Source organism: Bos indicus, chromosome 4 (genome assembly GCF_029378745.1).
Source record: "Bos indicus isolate NIAB-ARS_2022 breed Sahiwal x Tharparkar chromosome 4, NIAB-ARS_B.indTharparkar_mat_pri_1.0, whole genome shotgun sequence".
NCBI lineage: Eukaryota > Metazoa > Chordata > Mammalia > Artiodactyla > Bovidae > Bos > Bos indicus.
In genome coordinates this window covers 97,978,072-98,001,235 of record NC_091763.1, presented here as the reverse complement: position 1 = coordinate 98,001,235, position 23,164 = coordinate 97,978,072, and the positions used below count along the sequence as shown (strand labels likewise).

Below are 23,164 nucleotides of genomic sequence, written 5' to 3'. Positions count from 1 at the left end.
GCCTCAGGCCAAAAGTCTTTAACATCCAGGGATGGGCAGGTAGAGGCCAGGGAAATGTTTTCAGGCACATTATTTTATAGAAAAAATATTCAACATTTAATTTCTGAGGCATAGGACAGAAGAAAGAGGTTTAGACTGAAGCAAAGGGAGGTTAATAAAAACTAGATGACCTCCTCAATGGTAAGGTTACTTAAAGAGCAGAATATATAATCAAGAAGTTGTAGATTCTCTAATCCTGGAGATTTTTGCAGAATCCAAGAAAGGAAGAAGGGACCCCTGAGGAAGCAAGGCAGTGAAAATAAGCCCTGGAGCCCCCTTCAAGTTCTCTGTACTCTATTTTTAAAAGCAACACCTCCTTAAAACACAGGGATAAAATACAAAAGAAAATCATTAGTGTTTCAATTGAATGCACTTTAACAATTTCTATGTAGGTCACATTTTGCTGAGAATTTTCTTAAAGTTAATTTCAGACTTTTTATTTAGTATTCTTACAAACAGCAGCTATTACAGAGGACAGATAGTCTGTGCCTTGACTACAAAGTTGAAACTCTGATCAATGACGGGAGGTACCTATAAATCTAGATCCTGAATGTCCAACACTAAACATGGTCCTGCTCAACTTCCTTGCACTGGAAGCATATTTGTTAAAAACAGATCCTGAACACAGAGATTCTAGGAGTGGGAGTGGGAGACTGAGCCGTGGGTAGGGGGATAGAGAGTTAGAAACCAAGGCGTATACAAGGAGAAACTGAGACCCACGAGCGGAGGCCAAGTTAGGTCAATCCAAGTCTTCCTTAGGACGGCTTCATGAGCTCTTAGTAAAAATGCTCTTTCTGTCTGGGATCAAATAATCTTGGGGCTGCTGGTGGCCAAGAATGTTACTATATGAAAAGGTCTTCCCTGAGATGAAATAAAGGAATACAGCAAAAATAACGAATGGGGGAGAGAGAGGGCGCAGGCGTGTAAACAGGTCTGTTATGTCCTGTTATCTTGTGAACCTCTGCGTTCAGCCACATCTGAAGCCTTTGATTTACTGGTTTTATAAATCAAAGAATTTTTTTGGTCCTTTAATTGGGCTGTGACTGTCACCAGGCTTCCCAGATGGCTCAGTAGGAAAGAATCTGCCTGCAATGCAGAAGATGCAGGAAACATGGGTTTGATCCCTGGGTCGGGAAGATGCCCTGGAGGAGGGAATGGCAATCCACTCCAGTCTTCTTGCCTGGGAAATCCCACGGACAGAGGAGCCTGGTGGGCTACGGTCCATGGGGTCACAAAAAGTCAGACACGACTGAAGTAACTGAGCACTCAACACAAAGAATTTTAAGTAGAATACGTTGAAGGAAGACTGAGCAGGAGAGTACTGGGAGAAATGGAGCAGGAACAAAGGACTGTGGAGGGATGAAAAAGGAGCAGTGTCTTCGGTGCAGTTAGGATCTACATGAGGTAAGGAGACTCTCCTAAGTGTAAGGAAAACAAAATAGTAGAAGAGACAGAAAAACCATCTTTGAAAAAAGGGTCAACTCTTATTTTCTGGGCACATGGCCAGCCATGCTCTGCCATTCTCCTCTACTTGAAATATTTCATGTCTTTATATTGAACAGGAGGAGAATCCTGTTATAGTATCTAAAGAGATTGTTTTTTACTATGAAAATAATTTTCTGCAAACTTTCTCCATGTACCTTAATTATAATAAGGCACAGTATTATCATCCAAAATAGTTGAACAGATGTGGACAAAAAATAAACTTCTATACTTCTTTTCTTGACTTTCCCCCACCTGAGTCTCTGGGAATGCTAGACAAAGGGCTGGCATTTTCCTCATGCTATTGAGTCTCCAGACTTGGCAATACTTTTGTTGAGGTAATCATGTGGTTCACTTTTCAAAAGAATATAAAGAGCTGTTCCTGATTCCCCTTCTAAAGTCACACTGACATGGAACAATCAAAGTAACCCATTATCAGAGAATCCCCTGCTTTGTTCAAATTATAAACAGCAATGGGCATCTCTGCTGGGAATTCGAAGACTAGACGAGTGTGGGTGAGCGAGGCATGTTGCTAACAGAACAAACCAGGCTTGCTTGATGTTTTGTTTTAACAAAGACAACATAACTAGTGATTACAGTTCACTCGGGTTTTGCGCTGATCGTCAAAATGCTGACAGTCACTTAAATCACTCACTGGGTGGAATAATCACCCTGAAAGGAACCGAGAGGGTACAACTTATATTATAAAATGGAATTGAGCATACGAGAGGTATTAACGGGCGTGGTACGAGAGATCTTTGTCAGAAAACCAGAGATGATAGAAGGCATGAATTAGACATCAACTGTACCAGGGACTCTTAGTGACATGAACACAACAGCGAAATGGTGCAATTACAGAGTTGAGCATAACTCTGAGAGCATGTCTTTCCCTTTTTGAGAATAGTTGAAGCCAGGTTAGCCCGCGTGGATCACTCAGTGGCTTGCTGTAGAGGCTGTGTGGAACCTATTTTGCCTTGTGGAACCCTTTTAGAATAGAAATCTGGGCTGCTGTGCTGCCAAAGTAAGAGACTGCATTACTAAATATTAGACTTGGATGACCCACCAAACGAGAGGACTCCTTCCAGTCATCACTAACACACCAGCCCAAGCAGCCCTACGTTTCAAGAGTCAAAGGAAACTGGGATGGGAAGCATCGGGTTCCTCTTCAGAGCTGTTTATTTTGCAAGGAACAAAAGGGAAAGTCAGCTCCTCCCTGTTTTTTTTGTTGTTGGTGGTGGTGGAGTGAGGTGAGTCTGGGAGATAAAATGGCTAATTTCAACTACTACTCGTGACAGGTTCCCTGATCTGAAGGGATCATAAAGTTGAAAGCCTCTCAAGGGTATCCACTTAGGCAGAGTCTGCTCAGACTGATACTGCACCCAAGCTATCCATAGTAGATGAATATATTTCTAAGAGTAAACAGGTACAATTTTATTATCAGCTAAAAGCAATATTTTCTATAATAAAAGTATAAAAATAAAAATATTATCAAAGAGCAGTATTTTAATGAGATTTCTAAAGCAGAATACCTAACATCAAAAGCCCCCTCCCTTCCATCCTTCTTTCTCACCCCCTGCTGACCCCCAGGACAGCTACACAACCTGCGGGAGATCATAAGTAGTGAGCATTCAAAAGTCTCCTAGACTCTGCCCGTGAGACTCGTGTTTCAGGAAATAATTTACTCTAGTTTATTTCATCCACATCTTCTCCCTCTTGGGTCTGGAAATCATGGTTCATCAAGTAATAATAACTTTTCAAGAGACAGTGATAAAAAATAACTGTCTTTGAAGTTCACAGTCCAAATAATATAAGCTTTTCCTTTAATAATCTTCTAACAGTTCAGTCTAATATTAACTTCAGAGCTGATTTAGTTTCTTTCATGTTCTTGCTGTTATTTTGCTATTTTCTATCCTGTTTTCTGTGCCTCCATTCATGCGTTCAAATCTGCCATCTCCTTTATTCCTTCTGCATTATCGTTTTTTCTTTGCCTTTATTTTAACTGTTTAACACTTCTTTACTAATGCTTTTAAAAAGTATTTATGTTATACTTAATGAATAAATTTTGTGTCCCAAAGTTTCGAAATTATTTTGAAATAACTGATCATTGCTCCTTGATAGAAAAACAGGTTTCCTATTTTCACTTCAGACCCTATCCCTTAATTCCCCTGAAATGTATAATGAGGTTATCTTTTAGCCATCTCTTATCTAGAATAATTGTTTTTCTCATTGTCTGTTTTCTAGCACATTAACCATTTCTATCAATATAATTGTCTTTTTAGATATTTTTCATTTCTTTTCTATCAATTAAAATGAAAATATCAACCAAATACACAACTTTGAGCTCCGAGACATAGTTTCTACCCTTGAGAAATCGTAAGGAGGACAAAATATACTGCTTTCTGTTCTTGAGACATGGTGTTTCTATCTTACATGATTCTGGGTTTCTAAGGTTTAATGTCAAGCTATGCTAACATGGACCTTTTTTGACTTCCCATGCCCCAACACACAGAAGTCAAGATTTCTTCATTTCACAGAACCCCAAAGTACCAGAGGCTCAGCACAAGAAGAATCCTTGCACGGATCTTCTGACAGTTTGGACATGTGCCCATACGGAGACGTGTAGACACTCTCTCATTTCAAATGAATGTACTCAGCCTAGTTTCTCAGCTGTCCCCACAAGATCCACCCCACCAATACTTACTCTGGGACGTAGAAAGACTGGAGAAAGCTGACTTTGTTCGGCCTGCTAACCATTCCAAGCTCTCGTGCATGTTGGCCAAGGCTTTGAGGTCGCTGACGTCACAGAGGATGTCTTGTGGAGGGATTAATTTATCACCCAGGTTCCCAATAAGAACTTCCGACTCCTTGCCAAATGCTGCCCTGCACAACAAATCAGAAGCACATTTTACTTACAGTCTGGAAAAGACAGAGGGGGCAAGACTTTCTAATGCTTGTCTAGCAAAGATGGTTGTTATCATCACTATCTTATAGCATGCTGTTTTTCCTACATTCTGTTTTGTCAGAACATCATAATATACATATACTGGCATTATCATATGCATATACTTTCTCCTGTTGTAAGAGAAAGAGTTATTGGAAGAACGAAGACCCTGATGCTTGTACTCCAACCTGGGTGGGCCTGATTATACAGTGACAGTCCTTGAGGATGGCTTCAACACCTGCCCTTTTGTAGGTTTTCCTCTTGCCTCTTCTGCTATGAAAGCTGAATAATAGCTTAGGGTGTTAAGTATATACATGGTTTGAAGGTGATTATAATATATGAAACAGCCATATTAACTTGGCAGCTAGAAAATGTTTTAAGCTGTTCAAAAGCAAAGAGGGTCCAATCTCTTTAAGAAAGTAGATTATAGTTGAAATGGATGACAGGCCTTATTCATTGATTCATTTTGTGCTTGTTGCTCAGTCACTCAGTCGTGTCCGACTCTTTGCAGCCCCATGGACTGCAGCACGCCAGGCTTCCCTGTCCTTCAACATCTCCCAGAGCTCGCTCAAACTCATCTCCCTTGAGTCAGTGATGCCATCCAAGCATCTCATCCTCTGTCATCCCTTTCTCCTCCTGCCTTCAATCTTTCCCAGCATCAGGGTCTTTTCCAATGAGTTGGCTCTTTGCAGCAGGTGGTCCAAGTAATGGAGTTTCAGCTTCAGCATCTGTCCTTCCAATGAATATTCAGGGCTGATTTCCTTTAGGATTGACTAATTTGATCTCCTTGCTTTCCAAGGGACTCTCAAGAATCTTCTCCTTGTTCTAAAAAGGATTGGAGGCAAGGAAGCTATAAAACATCAAGGCATTCACTATTTGGATAGAGAAACCAGTACAAATCAGTGAGGGATCCTTTAACTGGCTGGAAAATATAATCAAGCGCATTTCCTATACAGTCCAGTGTCTTCAAAATGTTTCTGTGGTTTTCTTGTGGGGGGAGGGGATGGGTTGAAAAATCAAGTTACATGAGGTTAAAGAAGAATGACATTGGAAGTGATCGGCCACTGTACAAAAGGAGGGATGGAGGCTCACACGGTTCAGTGTTTCAGCTGCATGATACATAAAAACTAACCCATATTTCTCCTTCTTTCAAAAACATGGCTGAAATGATACAAGATGACTGAAAATGTTATGGAAAAAAATTTCTTTTTGGAAAAGGTACACACAGGTAAATAGAGATGGTGAGAAGAACAGGTGCCTGGAGTTTTCTATAAGCCCCAAAGTGTTTAAAACTCACAATACCTTAAGTGAACAGAAGCAAGAGTATTACTTAAGAACAAACCAAAGTAAGTTTCAAGCAAGCAGTGATTATTAGCAGCTGACAATATGGTCAGAACCATGCTTAATTGACATACAGGCATGCAGTGCCCAGCACTAAAGGCGGACGCTCAACGTTGAAAGAAGTAACTGCTCTGAATTAAATGCTTATTAAATTGTTATTAAATGCTACCAAAGAGTGGCTCATGATAAGACTTCTTGTTTCAAAGGAGGGTAACTTTTTAAAATTAATTTATTTGTAATTGAAGGGTAATTGCTTTATAGTATTGTGTTAGTTTCTGCCAAACATCAACATGAATCGGTCACAGGTGTACCTATGTCCTCTCCCTAAAAGAGGGCTGTATTTTTTTAAGGAAAAGTCACAGTTGATTGAGTTGGGTAAGCAGTGGCTACGGAGGCAATAACACTGCTGTGGACAGAGCATGGGAACTTTGGGTAGGCACACAAAAGAAACGTCAGGGTCATGTAATAGGTCTTGATGGGACTCAGAAGTCGGAATTTCTAATAAGTTTCAGTTTCCTTACCTGGGAGACACACTCTCTTTGAATAATAAGGGTTACAGCACAGGTTTCTAAGTCAGGCAAACCTGGGTCTGAGTCCTCAAACTGCCACTCACTTGCTGTGTGATGCTGCTTAACTGCCCTGAGCATTGTTAGCTAGGGCTAACAGTACTGCCCTCATACGAAATAATGTAAGAAGCTGATGAAGTGATTTAAAGATCTTCACTGGGAAATTTTCCATTATTATAAAGTAGAGCAAAGCATATATATAATCACCTCCCCTGTAGCCATTGCTCAGCTTTAATTACTAGCAACCCATGGTGGTTCCTGGTGGCTCTGATGGTAAAGTATCTGCCAGCAATGCAGGAGACACCAGTTGGATTCCTGGGTTGGGAAGACCCCCTGGAGAAGGGAATGGCTGTCCACTCTAGTATTCTTGCTGGAGAATCCCATGGACAGAGGAGCCTGGCAGGCTACAGTCCATAGGATTGCAAAGAGTCGGACACGTCTGAGTTACTAACACTCTCACTTTCACATGGTGAGTACTGGTTCATTTATTCAGATCTACTCTCCATCCCCCTTGGAATATTTTGAAGCAAATCATTCAGGTAAAGTTAAATGCATAACACAGTGCATGGAACTGGATGAAAGCTAATAAGCTGTAGTCATTATTATTCTTAAGTCTGTTGAGACCACGGGTTTATTTACTGTCAACCCAGGGTATGCTGTGATGAATAAATTGAAATAGATGAGTGATCAGAAGTAAATAAATTAGATAGCAAGGGCTAGTTTTACAAATGGAACCTTGTAACATCATAGCAAACGTTGCCATGTCTCAGAGTCCAGACTTCTCAGAATCTTGAAGAGGTAAGTCACTGTGACAGAAACCACCAGCTGCCTACTAGACCGCCAGGCTGCCACACCTTCTCGGTCAAAGGATCTTGACTGCAGGAAGCAACGTCCCCAATGTAAAATCAAAACAAACCAAACCAAAACCCTGCTCACTTTCCCAGCCTCTCTTGTGGAGGTGGCGGTCAATGAGACATAAATTGGAATCAGGAAATGGGCTTCTGAGAAAGTTCTTCCAAGCAGTCTTACTGGCAGGGATTTCTTTTGCCTCCCTCTTTCTGAGTGCAGCCGTGAAGAGTGAAGCTGCAGTAGCTCTTCTTCAAATAGCAGGTGACCTTGAGTATGAAAACCACCCTGGGAATAACAGAGCAAAGGCAGGAGGACACAGAGGCACCAATGACATCATTGAACTGCCATGCAGCCCCAGATGATACATTTCTGGGCTTCCTGTTATAACAGGAGAGAAAATGAAACCTTATTTGTCTAAGCCACTGCTATTGCAAGTTTCTGCTACTAGCAGTGAAATGTAATTTCAACTGACACAATTATCTAATTAGCATAAGTGATGTCATCTGCAGAAAACTTTCCCTGAATTTAGATATCCCTACAATCGAGTTACTGGGGAAGGCAAAACAATATCTCCTCCATGATTTGAGCCCAGCAGACAGTCATAATATCTACCCCTTGGCTGTCACTCAGTCAAGCTGTAAATATTTAGTTTTCTCAATCCGTCCTTATACATCAACTCTCTCAGTCCCTTAATCATCTTTGATAGATATAACACACAAAAAAATGCCTCTGAGCTGGGTGGTTAAAAAGCAACAAGGGAGGCAAACTGGCTTTGAAAAAATAGGCTTGGAGCCATTTTTATGCATGTAGGTGTAACCCTGGGTGGAAAGTGACAATCAAGACAAATGTATTTAGGTAGCAGTCTAATCTTCTTATCTGGGGATCTCTGGGCTTAGGGCATGTCTGCTGCGCGCTGCCAGCACTCGACGCCTATCCCATTCCCCTTTGGCTCACAGATTTGCTTAACTCCCTCCGACGGGAAAGCAATAGACGGAGAAAAATACAAACTGCCTCGTGTTGAATACATAGTAGACATCTCATTTGACAGGAATCCATAATCACCCCCTAACAACCTGGAGAGAGCACCACAACCATGACATGGAGAATAAATGATTGACAGCTAGAGCCATTTCGCACGAAAAATCATACCTTCGAGGATTCGTGTGCGTCCAAGAGTCTGGTGGACGGTTTTTACGTGTTACAATAACCTTAAGGGGATGGCTCTAGCTGCTCAACTACAGATTTTTTTCCTATACCCTCTAATTTATTAAATAAATTATGGCATATCCACACTATGGAAAACTATGCAATCATTAGAAATTATTAAAAAAAGAAATTATTAATACATGGTACCACAGAAAAAAGCTTGATACTGCATACTTTTAGCCATAATATGCAAATGAGTAAAATAAACTGTTATAAAACTGTATGCATTGTATATATAAAAGGAACAGAATTATGTATCTATGTGAACCGAAATAAGATTGGATATGTATCAGTCAAAATGTTGCATGACTCGATTATGCTGTGTGCTTCTCTGTATTTTCTATACTTTCTCCAAAGGACACATTTACTTTATAATTAAAAACGAAAAACTGAAAACCCTACAAGTGAGAAAAACCTTTCAAACGGACGCACCAAGCATTTTAGCCTGGAAAATTAGAGTATTTGGGTATTGCAGTTATTTGAGCCAAAGTGAAGGCAAGTTTGGTTGGTCTCAAGTCTGGTTTGGACCGTGGCTCCAGGCCTGCTCAGCCTGCAGTCAGTAGGGATCCTTTCCACACTGTAGGTGGGAATGTAATTTGGTGCAGCCACTGTGGAGAACAGTTTGCAGGTTCCTTAAAAAAAAAATAGACATATCATATGATCTAGTAATCCCACACCTGGGAACATATCCAGACAAAACTCTATTTGTGTATTCAAAAAGGTACACGCACCCCAATGTTCTTAGCGGTAGAATTTACAATAGCCAAGACATGGCAACAACCTAAGTGTCCACCAACCGTGGAATGGATGAGGAAGATGTGGCGTGTATATCTATATATGAATCTTACTCAGCCATAAAAAAGTAAAATACAGCCAATTGCAGCAACATGGATGGCTCTAGAGATTATCATACTGAGTAAGTCAGAAAGACAAACATCATAAAGTATCACTTATAAAAGTAATACAAATGAACTTATTTACATAACAGAGAGACACACAGACATAGAAAATAAATTTATGGTTACCAAAAGGGAAAGGGGGTGGGGATAAATCAGGAATTTGGGATTAGCAGATACACACTACTGTATATAAAATAGATAAAGAAGGACCTCCTGTATAGTATAGGGAACTACATTCAGTATCTTGAAATAACCTCTGATGGAAAAGAATCTAAGAATCATCTGTATCTATACCTGAATCACTTTGCTGTACACCTGAAACATTGTACATCAACTATACTTCAATTTTTAAAAATATGTTTAAAAAAAAAAAAGATGGTGGTCAGCGTCTGCCTCAGAGGTCTCACTGTCAGGATGATTGCCTGCCAGCACCCGGGTCAGCAGTGTTTCCTCTTTCTAGATCTGAATTTTTATTTAGCCTTCATCTTCTTCTTATTATGAAAGCACATTATTTAACGAAGGTATTACATATGTTTGTGTGAAATGGGCAGCAGAGTAAATCATTACCTGGAGAAGATGAAGTAAGAAGTGTTCAGTTATGACCCAAAGATTATCTGGCATACCCAGGAACAGACATCAGAACCCAGCACTCACTGGTTCAGTCACTGAACCCTATCTGAGAAGTCACTTTAATCATCAGTAGGCCAACGCACTCACAGACGCCTAAGAAACTGAAGGAAGAGTGTTAAACCTGTTACGTTTTATTTTACCACACAATTATAATCTTTAAAGAGCCTGAATCTGACAAGAATCCATTTAAGAGAATTTTGCCGAGAGTGTAAAACCTGTTTAACTCAATCTTACCACACAATCATAATCTTTCAAGAGATCTAGCTGACAAGAATTCGTTTAAGAGAAGTTTGCCAAAGATGCCGCAAACTGTCTCCATTTAGTCATTAAGTAATTGGTTTTTTTCCCTGAAATCTTAGGAAGGAAAAAAAAGAAAGTACACTTTCAGCAGACTAAATGGTGCTTATGAAGGAAATAGCACAAATAGTTTCAAAGCGATTTGCAGATCGAGGCTATAGTTGACCGCATATCATATACGCTCAGACCCTCTCCATTCTCCAAGTCTTCTGTTAGTACCACTGCTTCCCTTTGCTGACTCTGCTGTAAGAATACTTCTCCCACAAACAGGAAACACTGCCCAAAGTCCCCTGTGATCCAGAAGACAGCAAGGGGAAGACACAGCCGGGCTCAGATGGAGAAGCAGATCACCAGACTCCTTGTGTCCCGGAGGGGGCAGTGCTGTACCCACACGGAGCACGGAATTGCTCTCCTGAACTGAAGTGTTTCTAGCAGCACCATTATCAGGAGATTCACTCAAGCTCTTATTCGCAATCACGATATCCTATTCAACAATGTTTCTGGCCAAGAAACTTCTTGGGTGAAAATGGCTGATGCAAGATTCATCTACGGTCCAGTTGGGAGACAACTTTTATAAGGCTGGAGTACTTTGACCTAGAGACCAATATATAGTGCTGTTTTATTTTCCCCCAAGAAAATATGGATCTAGAAACCCAAGGGTTAGAAGTAGGAATGATCTCTTTCCTCATTATTAAAACCATGCATGGAGGTTCTGTTACTGCTCTCACAGCTTTGGGCTAAACTGGTCTCGAGGCCCTCAGGAAGGAATGCTTCCACCAGAAAATACAACAATGACTAAATTACATGGGAAAGAGAGACTGTCATCTGGCTATTTCAGGTTTCTCACACTACTGAACCAACAGGTGGAGAAAGGGGTCACTTTGATGCCTGGAAGGACTGATCTCAATTGCCAAGGGCAAATTTAGTTGCTTCTATGCAATAAAGGCAGAGGGCACTACATCAGATTCACTGGAACCCCTTTTAGTATTTCCAGGGCCATAGTACCAATAGCTCCTGGTGACTCAGATGGTAAAGAATCTGCCTGCAATGCAGGAGGTCCGGGTTTGATCCCTGGGTCAGGAAGATCCCCTGGAAAAGGAATGGCTACCCACTCCAGTATTCTTGCCTGGAGAATCCCATGGTGGTGGTATGCCCTTATATGAGAATTGTTAACCTTGTATTAGGCAGAAATACCAAGTTTTAACAGATACAGAAAAAAAGGGGTGAACCCTGAAAGCCCTAGGCTTGTCTTCCCTAGGACCCATTCCTCACTTTTGCTCTGCTCTATATCTGGAGTCAGGGGCTGACTCTCTGCAGGCTGTGTTCCAGGTTCTGACCACAGGGGACCCTGATGGGAAACTGAGGGCTAAAGGGAAAGGGGAATCCAGGGCTTTTCTGTTCTTTCCCTCCCCTCTGCCTCAAGTGATGTCTCCAGCAACAGACGCATCTCCTTCTTGGTTTTAGCATCTACCATGCTCCAATTCCTTTGACTAATTTGTGTTCCAGTAAAAACCTCTTCCCCTTGGCCCTCCAGCTAAAGGGAGGCAGAGGCTTCTGTGAGAAGGGGCTCTATGGGTTCTCTTAATGTCCCCTGTTCGACACTCAGATCCTCATTCTCCTATGAAACCAATTCTCTCCATTTAAATCCAACTTGAAGGAATTTAAGGGAATGTCGTCGTTTAGTTGGTAAGTTACGTCTAACTCTTTTGCGACACCATGGACTGTAATCTGCCAGGCTCCTCTATCCATGGGATTTCCCAGGAAAGAACACTGGGGTGGGTTGTCATTTCCTTCTCCAGTGCATCTTCCCGACTCAGAGATCAAACTTGCATCTCCTGCACTGACAGCCAGATTCTCTACTACTGAACCACCAGGGAAGTCCAAGTTAAGGGAATTTGGTTGTTGTTCAGTAGCTCAGTCGTGTCCGACTCTTTGCAACCCCATGGACTGCAGCACGCCAGGCTTCCCTGTCCTTCACCATTTCCCTGAGTTTCCTCAAACTCATGTCCATTGAGTCAGTGATGCCATCCAACCATCTCATCCTCTGTTGTCCCCTTCTCCTCCAGCCTTCAATCTTTCCCAGCATTAGGGTCTTTTCTAATGAAAAGGGATTACTTGAAGGGATTTCTGTTTTCTGGGAAAGACCTTGACTTATACCAGACCTAGTAAGATGTCTGACCATATTCAAGGCAGTTGGAAGTTGATTAAATTCTTTGGCATGGGATTAATTAGTTCTGTTCTATAGGTAGAGAAACTGAGACATGTTAAGATAACCTGTAAAGATCACTTCACTATTATCCGTCAGAGCTTAAACTGATGAAGGCTATAAAAAGGTTAGGTCACCTACCTAAATTCCTAATAAAACCGAGTGATTCTTATGAGATGTGACAATGACACTTCCATCTATCACTCCTGCTTTTTACAACTGCTCAATCTTCAACACTTTCAAAACCTGTCTAATTTGTCAGTGTCAAAAATAATGGAGGTGGTAACCATTCTGAAGAGTTCTTTACTCAGGTCTTCAAAAACTGCCTTTCTAAAATGATCCTGGCTAAGCCCTCAAAAATAGGAAGGCATAAAACAGCTTAGTTATCGATTATAGTATTTTTTTCTTCCTAGAGACTGCTAAAACTCATCACTAAGTCTGTCCTTCAATGGTTTTCATCAGAGATGACATGTGAGTAGCTATTTTTCATATTTAATAAGTAATTGCTCTTCTTCAGAAAAGTGTCTCCTCTTTCAGTAAGCACAATCAAGGATTTGTCATTTGCTTTCTTTGTTTACTGTCTGTCCATGATTTAGAAACTTGCAATACTCTTGATACACTTGCCAAATAAATATATATATGTGTGTGTATGTGTGTGTGTGTGTGTGTGTGTGTGTGTGTGTGTGTACACGCACATACAAATACAAATTTTTTTGGTTACAGGGAAATTGGAGTTTCTGGGTTGCATACTCAAAGATGTCAGCCAAAGAAATTAACCATGACTATTATTAAGGTGTGTTGAGGGGGTGACCACCAGTTGATTCCCTTGTGCTTTTAAATCACCTTGTTCACTGGGACAAACATAAAACACTAGACTCAAGGAATCATGGTGCTTTAATACCGAGATGGATCTTGGAAAATAGTCTAAACCAGAAGCCATAATCCTGGCTAGACATTAAAAACTTAACTAGGGAAGCTTAAACAAAATACCTGATGCCAAATTTGACTTGTAGAAATTTTTATTTAATTGGTCACAGGTGGGGCTCGGTCATGGGCATTTTTTTTTTTTTTTTTGATAAATTTTTTTTTTAAACTCAACATTCAAAAAACAAAGAACATGGCATCCAGTCCCGTCACTTCCTAGCAAATAGATGGAAAAACAATGGGAACAGTGACAGACTTTATTTTCTAGGGCTCTAAAATCACTGTGGATGGTGACTGTAGCCATGAAATTAAAAGATGCTGAAAGAGTAACTACGACAGAGCTAGACAGCATATTTAAAAGCAGAGACATCCCTTTGCTGACAAAGGTCCATCTAGTCAAAGTTATGGTTTTTCTAGTAGTCATGTATGGATGTGAGAGCTGGACAATAAAGAAGACTGAGTGCCAAAGAACTGATGCCTTTGAACTGTGGTGTTGGAGAAGACTTGAGAGTCCCTCGGACTGCAAGGAGATCAAACCAGTTAATCCTAAAGGAAATCAGTCCTGAATATTCATTGGAAGGACTGAGGCTGAAGCTGAAGGTCCAGTACTTCGGCCACCTGATGCATTGGAAAAGATCCTGATGCTGGGAAAAATTTAGGGCAGGAGGAAAAGGGGATGACACAGGATGAGATGGTTGGATGGTATCACTTAATGGACATGAATTTGAGGCAACTCCAGGAGATGGTGAAGGGAAGGAGATGGGAAGCCTGGCATGCTGCAGTCCATGGGATCACAAAGAGTCAGACACAAGTGAACGACTGAACAACTGAAATAGAACTCACATACCACAAAATTTACTCACAGTATCAGACAATCATACAACTAGAACATTTTTATCTCCTCCAAAAAAGAAATCAGGCTTCTCATTTATTTCCAACCCCAGCCCAAGGTCATTACTCATCTACTTTCTGCCTTTATAGATCTCCCTATTCTAGATATTCACGTATAATTCCTATTCATATAAATGGAATCATACAATATATCATCTTTTGTGACTGGCTTCTTTTATTTAACATGGTTTCAAGGTTCATCCATATTGAAGCATGCATACTATTTCTTTTATTACCAAAAAGTATTGCATTGGGTATGTCCCGTTTTATCTGTTTGTCACTTGATGGATATTTGGGTTATTACCATTATTTGGCTATTATGAATAATATTGCTCTAAACATTCACATCTAAATGGATGTATGTTTTCATTTCTCTTGGGTGTATACACTAGGAATGGAATTGCTAGCTCATTCACTAACTCTAACCTTTTGAGAATATGCCAGACTATTTTCCAAAATTTTATATTCTCACCAATAGTATTTAATGGTTCCAATTTTTCACATCCTTGCCAATACTTGTGATTACCAATCTTTATAGTATCGTTATCTTAGTGGACATGAAGTAGTATCTTTTAGTTTTGATTTGCATTTCCTTGATGGCTAATAATACTGAGCATCTTTTCATATGCTTATTGATCATTTGTGTTATCTCCTTTAGAGAAGTGGCAATTCTGACCCTTAGATTATTATTATTTTTTTTAGATTATTTTTTAATTGGGTTATTTATTTATTATCAAGCCATGCCTTCATTATCAGATATTTACTAGGAATCTACTATTACTCAGGCTCCGTCCTAGTTCCTGTGGTGGGTTCAAAGTCCCCTAGAATCACTTCACAGTTCCCTAATATGCCGTGACCCAGAGTTTGAAAAATGCTGCGTTAAAATCTGGCTCTGTGAATGTGTTCCTTGACTGTGTCCCCTGAAGATGGCAAACTTCTATGAATCATTTTAAAGAGAAACTGAGGCCCATGGCAGGAGATGTGCTCACTGCACAGCTGCAGCCATGATGGAAGCAGAGCTGGTTTTTGTTCTTTTTCACTACTCAGGGCCACCAGCCATGCTGCCTCTCACAAGTTTCAGTCACTCTAACATTTCTCTTTGCCTAGGGATTCACCAAGAGACATAAAAATTGCCTCTTATCATGGAATTGGACTTTCTTGAAGACTCAACTGTCGTGCTAAAGGATGTGTGCACATACACGTGCGCGCGCACACACACACACACACACACACACACAACCGGAATACAGGCTCAAGAATCAAGGGTGGGTGTTATACAAGGGCTTAATTTCCAAAATATACAATATCTCACATAATTCAATAACAAAAACATTTTTTAAATGGGCAAAAGACCTAAATAGACATTTCTCCACAAAAGATATACAGATGGCCAACAAGCACATTAAAAGATGCTTAACATCTCTAAGCATTCAGTTCAGTCGCTCAGTCGTGTCCAACTCTTTGCAACCCCATGAACCGCAGCACACCAGGCCTCCCTGTCCATCACCAACTCCTTGAGTCCACCCAAACCCATGTCCATTGAGTCGGCGATGCCATCCAACTATCTTATTCTCTGTCGCCCCCTTCTCCTCCGGCCCTCAATCCTTCCCAGCATCAGGGTCTTTTCAAATGAGTCAGCTCTTTGCATCAGGTGGCCAAAGTATTGGAGTTTCAGCTTCAACATCAGTCCTTCCAATGAACACCCAGGACTGATCTCCTTTAGGATGGACTGGTTGGATCTCCTTGCAGTCCAAGGGACTCTCAAGAGTCTTCTCCAACACCACAGTTCAAAAGCATCAATTCTTCGGCACTCAGCTTTCTTTATAGTCCAACTCTCACATCCATACATGACCACAGGAAAAACCATAGCCTTGACTAGATGGACCTTTGTTAGCAAAGTAATGTCTCTGCTTTTGAATATGCTGTCTAGGTTGGTCATAACTTTCCTTCAAAGGAGTAAGCATCTTTTAATTTCATGGCTGCAATCACCATCTGCAGTGATTTTGGAGCCCAGAAAAATAAAGTCAGCCACTGTTTCCCCATCTATTTGCCATGGATTGATAGGATTAGAGAAATACAAATCAAAACTCCAACGAGGTATCACCTCACACATGTCAAAATGACCTGAATCATAAAAAGTTTACAAATAATAAGTGCTGGAGAGGATGTAGAGAAATGGAAGCCCTCCCGTACTGCTGGTAGGAATGTAAATTGGTAAAACCACTATAGAAAGCAGTATGGAGATTCCTCCCCAAATTAAAAATAGACCCAGAATATTTTAAAAATTGAAAATATGACCCAGATATTCTACTCCTGGGCATATATCCAGACAAAACTCTTAATTTGAAAAAATACATGCACCCCAGTGCTCACTGCAGCACTATCTGCAATAGCCAAGACATGGAAGCTACCTAAAAATGACTGAATAAAGAAGACGTGGTGTATATATACAATGGAATACGACTCATCCATAAAAAAGAATGAAATGATGCCATTTGCAGCAATCTGGATGGACCCAGAGTTTACCATATTAAGTCATAAAGAAAAAGACAAACACCATGTGATAGTATCACTTATATGTGGAATCTAAAGCATGACACAATGGTATATGAAACAAGACTTACAGAGAACAGAACCATGACGGCCGAGTGGAAGAGGGTGTTGGAGGAAGGATGGGTTGGGAGTTTGGCATTAGCAGACTCAAACTATTATACACAGAACGGATAAGCCACAAGGATCTAATGTATAGCATGGGGAGCTATATATTCAGTTCAATATCCTGTGATAAACCATAATGGAAAAGAATATGAGAAAGAATGTATATATAGCTGAATCACTTTGCGGTACAGCAGAAATTGACACAACATTGCCAATCAACTAAACTTCAATAAAATCATATTTTTTAAAAGTTGGCATCTATAGATGAGGGATGGAGTGAGGGAACCTGGCTAAAGACATATGGAGAAGTAGGGGCAGGCGAGGGCGGGAAGCCAGGGCTCAGTCTCAGGCTTTTCTCCACATTCTGTACCCCTGTTTTGGGTCCCAAGTAGATGAGGAAACTGATACATCAGTGTGTGAAGTCCGTGAAAATTTCCATGAAAACTGGTACTTGCTAACAACAAGAAAAGAATGAATTGCGAAGTAGTGCATTATTTTCAAGCTGATGGCACCGCTCAGAGTTTTGATATAAACTCAACTTGGAACAAAGTTGCACGGGAAATGCTCTGTTAGCTTGGAACATGAATGCATCTTTCTTTAGCCAAGCCACTCAACAAGCCTGGTTACTAAGTCTTCTTTGCAGGATGTTGTCAAGCAATATGGGATATACACAATAAGGTACCAGTTTGTTTTTTGTTTTTTTTTTTTTCTGTAGGTGCTGTGATTTCCAGAGGTGTGTGGTTTTTCCACCAGGAGCCACTGTAAGTTATGCATTCCTATAAACAACAACAGATGTCCATAGAACATCTCTTGGAAAATAATATTTTTAGAAGAATATATATATGCATGTACAACTGAATCACTTTGCTGTACAACAGCAATCAACATTGTACCTCATACTTCAATAAAAATAAAGAAAAAAGAACATTTCTTAAGCTTCAAAACAGATGATCAATACATAAGATTAAAATAACCAATAATTACTTATTGTTAATTGAAAATATACTCTGGTTTTTCAACTACCAAGAATGATGACAGATTTAAAAGTAAAAATGTATATACCATTGAACTTCCTCATTAACTATTTCAGCTTATTGATGATTCTGGTTATTCGTCAAATTTCCATACAATTTCCTTTGGAAAAAAAATTTACATCTGTTCAGAGCAGAGACATTAAACAGTTGATTTCAAGCAATGGCAATGATTCGAGCTAAGCAACCAAGTGTCATGTTTTGAAGGTAGCTCTCTGGGGAAGGGATTAGGGAACTGCTGGGGGATTTGGAGGAAGACAGAGAGAGGGGAACCTCAAAGTCAAAGTAAACTACTACAGAGAAGAGTAAAGCTTTGCATAAAATTAGCAGAAAAATACAGACAGATTAAGTTTTTTTTTTTTTTTTTTCAGGGATAAAGAGAGGTTAGAATGACTGTATTTGTGGAGAACCGGTGAACTGGCAGTGAATAATAACAGGGTTTGAGGACGTGTGGAAAAAAAATTTTAAACCAATAAAAATTTAAAAGCTCAGTACTTATTGGTCATGGTTAAATAGCCAAGAACGATGAGCAGTGATCCCCTGTCCCACCCCTTCTCACCTTGGACTTTCGTCCCAGAAAGAAGCACCTACAACTTAAAAAAAAAAAAAATTCTGTTTCTAATTCTTTCAATGTTACATCCATCTTTTTATATAATCTGTGAAAACCACTACTCACTGATATATACATTTTATGAATGTATGAGGTGAGGACATGATTGGTAAGGAATTATCTTATTTATGTCCCTCTGGCAACTCCCTGATTATACCAATTTCCCCTTCAGAGTGCAGTTATGTTATTATTTTTAGTTTTTCTATTGGTCTCTTTTACAATATATTTATATATTATCTTTGCCTCTAGCAGCCGTACTCACTATGCTCTAAGTTCTTATTTAAGACCCCCATGGACTGTGAGCTCCTAATCTAGGAGGGATGCAGGGTGGGATGAAGAAAGGGAGAGGGTTACGGGGGCAGAGATGCTGGAGGAGTTCATACCTGAGCTGTATCTTGAGAGCTGAATGGGACAGGCACAGGAACCTGGGGTGGAATGAGCAGGAAGAGGAATGGACATGGGCAAAGACATAGAGGGAGGAAAGAGCATGGTAGACTGGGAACCTGAAAAGGTTCAGTAAGACAGGGGTGAGAAGGCCAAGAGTCCTTCATCACCTGGCAGGGAATTAAGCCTGCAGCAGAGAGCAGCCACCAGTAGAGATGGTCCTAGGGGGAGAACAGCAAGTGATGGCTATGGACTATCTCATTCATGTTTGCCCCCGTTGTAGGAACACCTCTTTCTGCTCCTACCCCAGAGAGATAACAGGTATCCTGCCCACCAACACTGTGTCACAGAACATCATTCTCAGCTTCACTTTCTGAAGGGCTGGGTAAGACTAAATTGGAAGGATTAACTTTTAAATTTTATTAAGACTCCAGATGAGAGAAAGAGGGATGGCATTAAATGTGTATCTATGTAAAAAAAAAAGTTAAATAATTCCATGACCTAAAATGAAACAAAAAATAAAATGCAGAAATACTGTATTTTGACTTTTTAATGGTACTAATAGATAATCATAATCCTCGAATAACTGTCTCAATAGACTAGCATTTATGCACTGCATAGAGGAGATTCACATTTTTTTTCATTTACTGCCAATCTTATGCTAACAAGAGTCATATCATTTTGATATAATAACAAAGTGCCTAATTCAATCATCTTGAAAATTAATTGATATGTTTGTAGCTGAGCCTCCAGTTAATTACCTTTTTTGTTTAATTTTGAAATTTAAGTCTGCTTCTCATCCGGTCTTGTCTGTCTGTGTCCTACATACATCTATGACCTTCATCTTGTATTATGGAGAAAAAAAAATTCTTGCAAAGCACTTTCTACTCCTGTACTTATTCAACATATTCATATTTTCTGATTCATCTTTCCTTTTATAATTATATTTTTAAAGTCATATTAAGTCTTCAGAGATAGTAGAATAAATGTCTCTCTTCTAATGAACATTTTGTTAGAGTTAACTGCATCAGATCTTCAAATTTATATAAAGATTCTTCAATAGCTATAGTTATCAAGAACCTTTTAAGTCATTGCTTATATTATTTTGAGAACCTTGACATTTCCAAGTGGAATTTTTCTGACACTTATTTTGTTCTACTTTATTAATACTGATACTTGCTTACATCTAAACACATTCCTAGGCCTACAAGATTTCTACTTCTATTAATTGTTAAATCTCAGCAGGAGGAAGAAAGTAAAGAGGTGTGAAGACCAAGACAAACCCCAAATAAAACAAAATGATTAATTAATGGCAGTGCTGAGGACTAGAACTCAGACCTGTGAGCTTCCAAAAGGAATAAGCTTTTGGGAGGCCACTGAAAGCATTTTCTTGCAATTAAGGCGACTGGCTCACCATTCTTCACATTTTATTTTAGTTTTTCATTTGAAGAGTGAATGAGGGCTTCCCGGTGGCTCAGTGGTGAAGAATCCACCTGCCAATACAGGAGACACAGGTTCAATCCCTGGTCCGGGGAGATCCCATATGCCTTGGAGCAAATAAGCCTGTGTATAACTTTTGAGCCTGTGCTCTGGAGTTTGGGAGCCACAACTACTGAAGCCCATGTTATAATTACTGAAGCCCGCGTGCCCTAGTGGAGAAGGCAGTGGCACCCCACTCCAGTACTCTTGCCTGGAAAATCCCATGGACGGAGGAGCCTGGTAGGCTGCAGTCCATAGGGTCACTCAAAGTCAGACAGGACTCAGCTACTTCACTTTCACTTTTCACCTTCATGCACTGGGGAAGGAAATGGCAATCCACTCCACTGTTCTTGCTTGGAGAAACCCAGGGATGGCAGAGCCTGGTGGGCTGCCGTCTATGGGGTTGCACACGACTGAAGCGACTTAGCAGCAGCAGCAGCAGCAGCATGAAGTACTAGCAGGGTCCATGCAAAGTAAAAATACAAACCTGTTTTCTGCTTTTATTCTGATTCTTTCATTAAGCATCTAATATAAAACTCATGCCAAATAAAATCTTAGAAATTGTCTTGCTCTTTGGAAAGAATATTTGGAACCAAAATTGCTGTTCTTTAAGCACTAAGTTCATACAGCTCAAAAAATAACAAAAATCAGTCTTAATAAACATATCACTCATTTGATTCTCCAGATGAAAAAGCTATCTTCTAAATAAAAATAACTAAAAATCTCCTTTCATTTTCTCTTCCTTGTTCAGGTCTGTATCACACATTACCTGAAACCAACATAATTTGCTTTATATCTTTTTAATCTTGTCAGCCCCTTTGTATCCTTCTTTTTTCCAACAATGATTTTCTTTTTTCTCTTCTTTGATTAGGCAAACATATAATTCAGAGGGAAGTAAGACAATCAGTTTTAGAGCATGTACATTCCTGGTATCATTATCCTGTCTTTCCCTCAAACAGTTGGATATTCTGTTAACAACCTGTTACTGAAAGGGAAAAAATGGGCAAAAATATAATACACAAAATACAATTAATTCTAATAATAATGAAGGGTAAAAGTATCTGTATGATAAATTTCTGCAACAAAGTGTGTGTGTTAGTCACTCAGTTGTGTCCAACTCTTTGGGACCCCATGAATTATAGCCCACCAGGCTCCTTTGTACATGGAATTCTCTAGGGAAGAATACTGGAGTGGGTTGCCTTTCCCTGCTCCAGGTGATCTTCCTGACCCAGGGACTGAACCCAGGTCTTCTGCATTATAAGCAGATCCTTTACCATCTGAGCCACCAGGGAAACCCATTAGCAAATAACTATTAAAATATCAGTCAAGATTATGATGGTGAATGCAAATGAAGGCATAACTCAAATGTCCAAAAGTAAAATTCTTGGCCAATTTAAGTCTGGATGATCACTGTGTGCTAGCTCTGGGAACCAGACTACCGGGGCTCGAATTCTAGCTCTGTCAACTTAGTGGCTCTGCAAATTCGGGGGCAGTTATTATTTAAGTTCTCTGCACCTCAGTTTCCTTATCTGTTGAATGAGAGTTAATAGTGCCTGTAAACACAGCCCATGGAATTCTCCAGGCCAGAATACTGGAGTGGGTAGCCTTTCCCTTCTCCAGGGATCTTCCCAACCCAGGGATCGAACCCAGGTCTCCTGAATTGCAGGCAGATTTTTTACCAGCTGAGCCACCAGGGAAGCCCTATTTAGTGTCACTCCCTGTCAACTCTGATTGTTGTAATAGATTAAACAATTTCATAGAAACTTAATGCTTTATCATTCATTTTGCTTCATGCTGGAGTTCCAGAACAATTTGTAGGTTTTATATATTCTTTAACTTTTATCACTTGAATATTCTTTTCCTGGTCAAGTGGAGAAGGGAATGGCAATCCACTTCAGTATTCTTGCCTAGAGAATTCCATGGACAGAGGAGTCTGGTGGGCTACAGTCCATGGGGTCATAAAGAGTCTGACACGACTGAGTGACTAACACTTTCCTGGTCAAGATAGATGTCAATTACATCCTTCCACTTCAGGATTTTCAAACCTGGCTGTAAAGTAATGATTCTTATTCTTTGAAATTATGGGGCCCTGAGTGAAATGGGTGTAACAAATTATGGGGGACAGGCTCTAATACATAGGGCCTCCCCACCCCTTTACTTCTTCCAACACCTCATCTCTTCTGTTAATTACATCTCCAGAAAGCAGGGCTGCTTTTATCAGTGGCTATCCAGTGATATCAAAAGGATAACTATATACATATATAAGACAGGTACAAAGACAATGGGCTAGAAAGCCTGCTTTCAGCTACTTTGGGAACAAAAGGATATTTGCTATATTTCATTTTTCTATTAAGGCCCTGGCCTGACCTATTTTTCCCCCTTTATTCAAAGTTAAGCCAGGAAATAATACATTTTATTTTTTTTAGTTAAAAAACGAGAATGGAAAAGGGTCTCATTTAGTAATGAAGGGAACATAACCTTTATTCAATGCAAAGGGCACTGGAGTCTATATTCATCCAGGCGCCAAATAGCCCTCTAAGCTTTAAAAACTAATTATAGGAGGAGAGTGTGATTTTTCAGTCTTTTTGGCTCATGCCACGCTCCTGTGGTACTCTAACGTGCTAAATCAAGGCTCTGTCAACTCTACCACATTGGAATATCAATGAAGAATGTCCCCTCCACTTACCTTTGGTTTCAGGATAGAGAATGTGATAGATTAAGAGAAAAGAAT

The 23,164-nt window shown here is 40.0% G+C and overlaps 1 protein-coding gene across 1 annotated transcript in view; it reads right to left on the bottom strand.

Annotated features, from left to right (window-relative positions):
- Positions 1-23,164, bottom strand: part of EXOC4 (exocyst complex component 4) — an 806,466-nt gene that overhangs the window by 116,958 nt on the left and 666,344 nt on the right. The window contains exon 14 of the mRNA XM_070787321.1: positions 4,223-4,401. Coding sequence (XP_070643422.1) covers positions 4,223-4,401 — 179 coding nt within the window. The remainder of the gene's footprint in view (positions 1-4,222; positions 4,402-23,164) is intronic.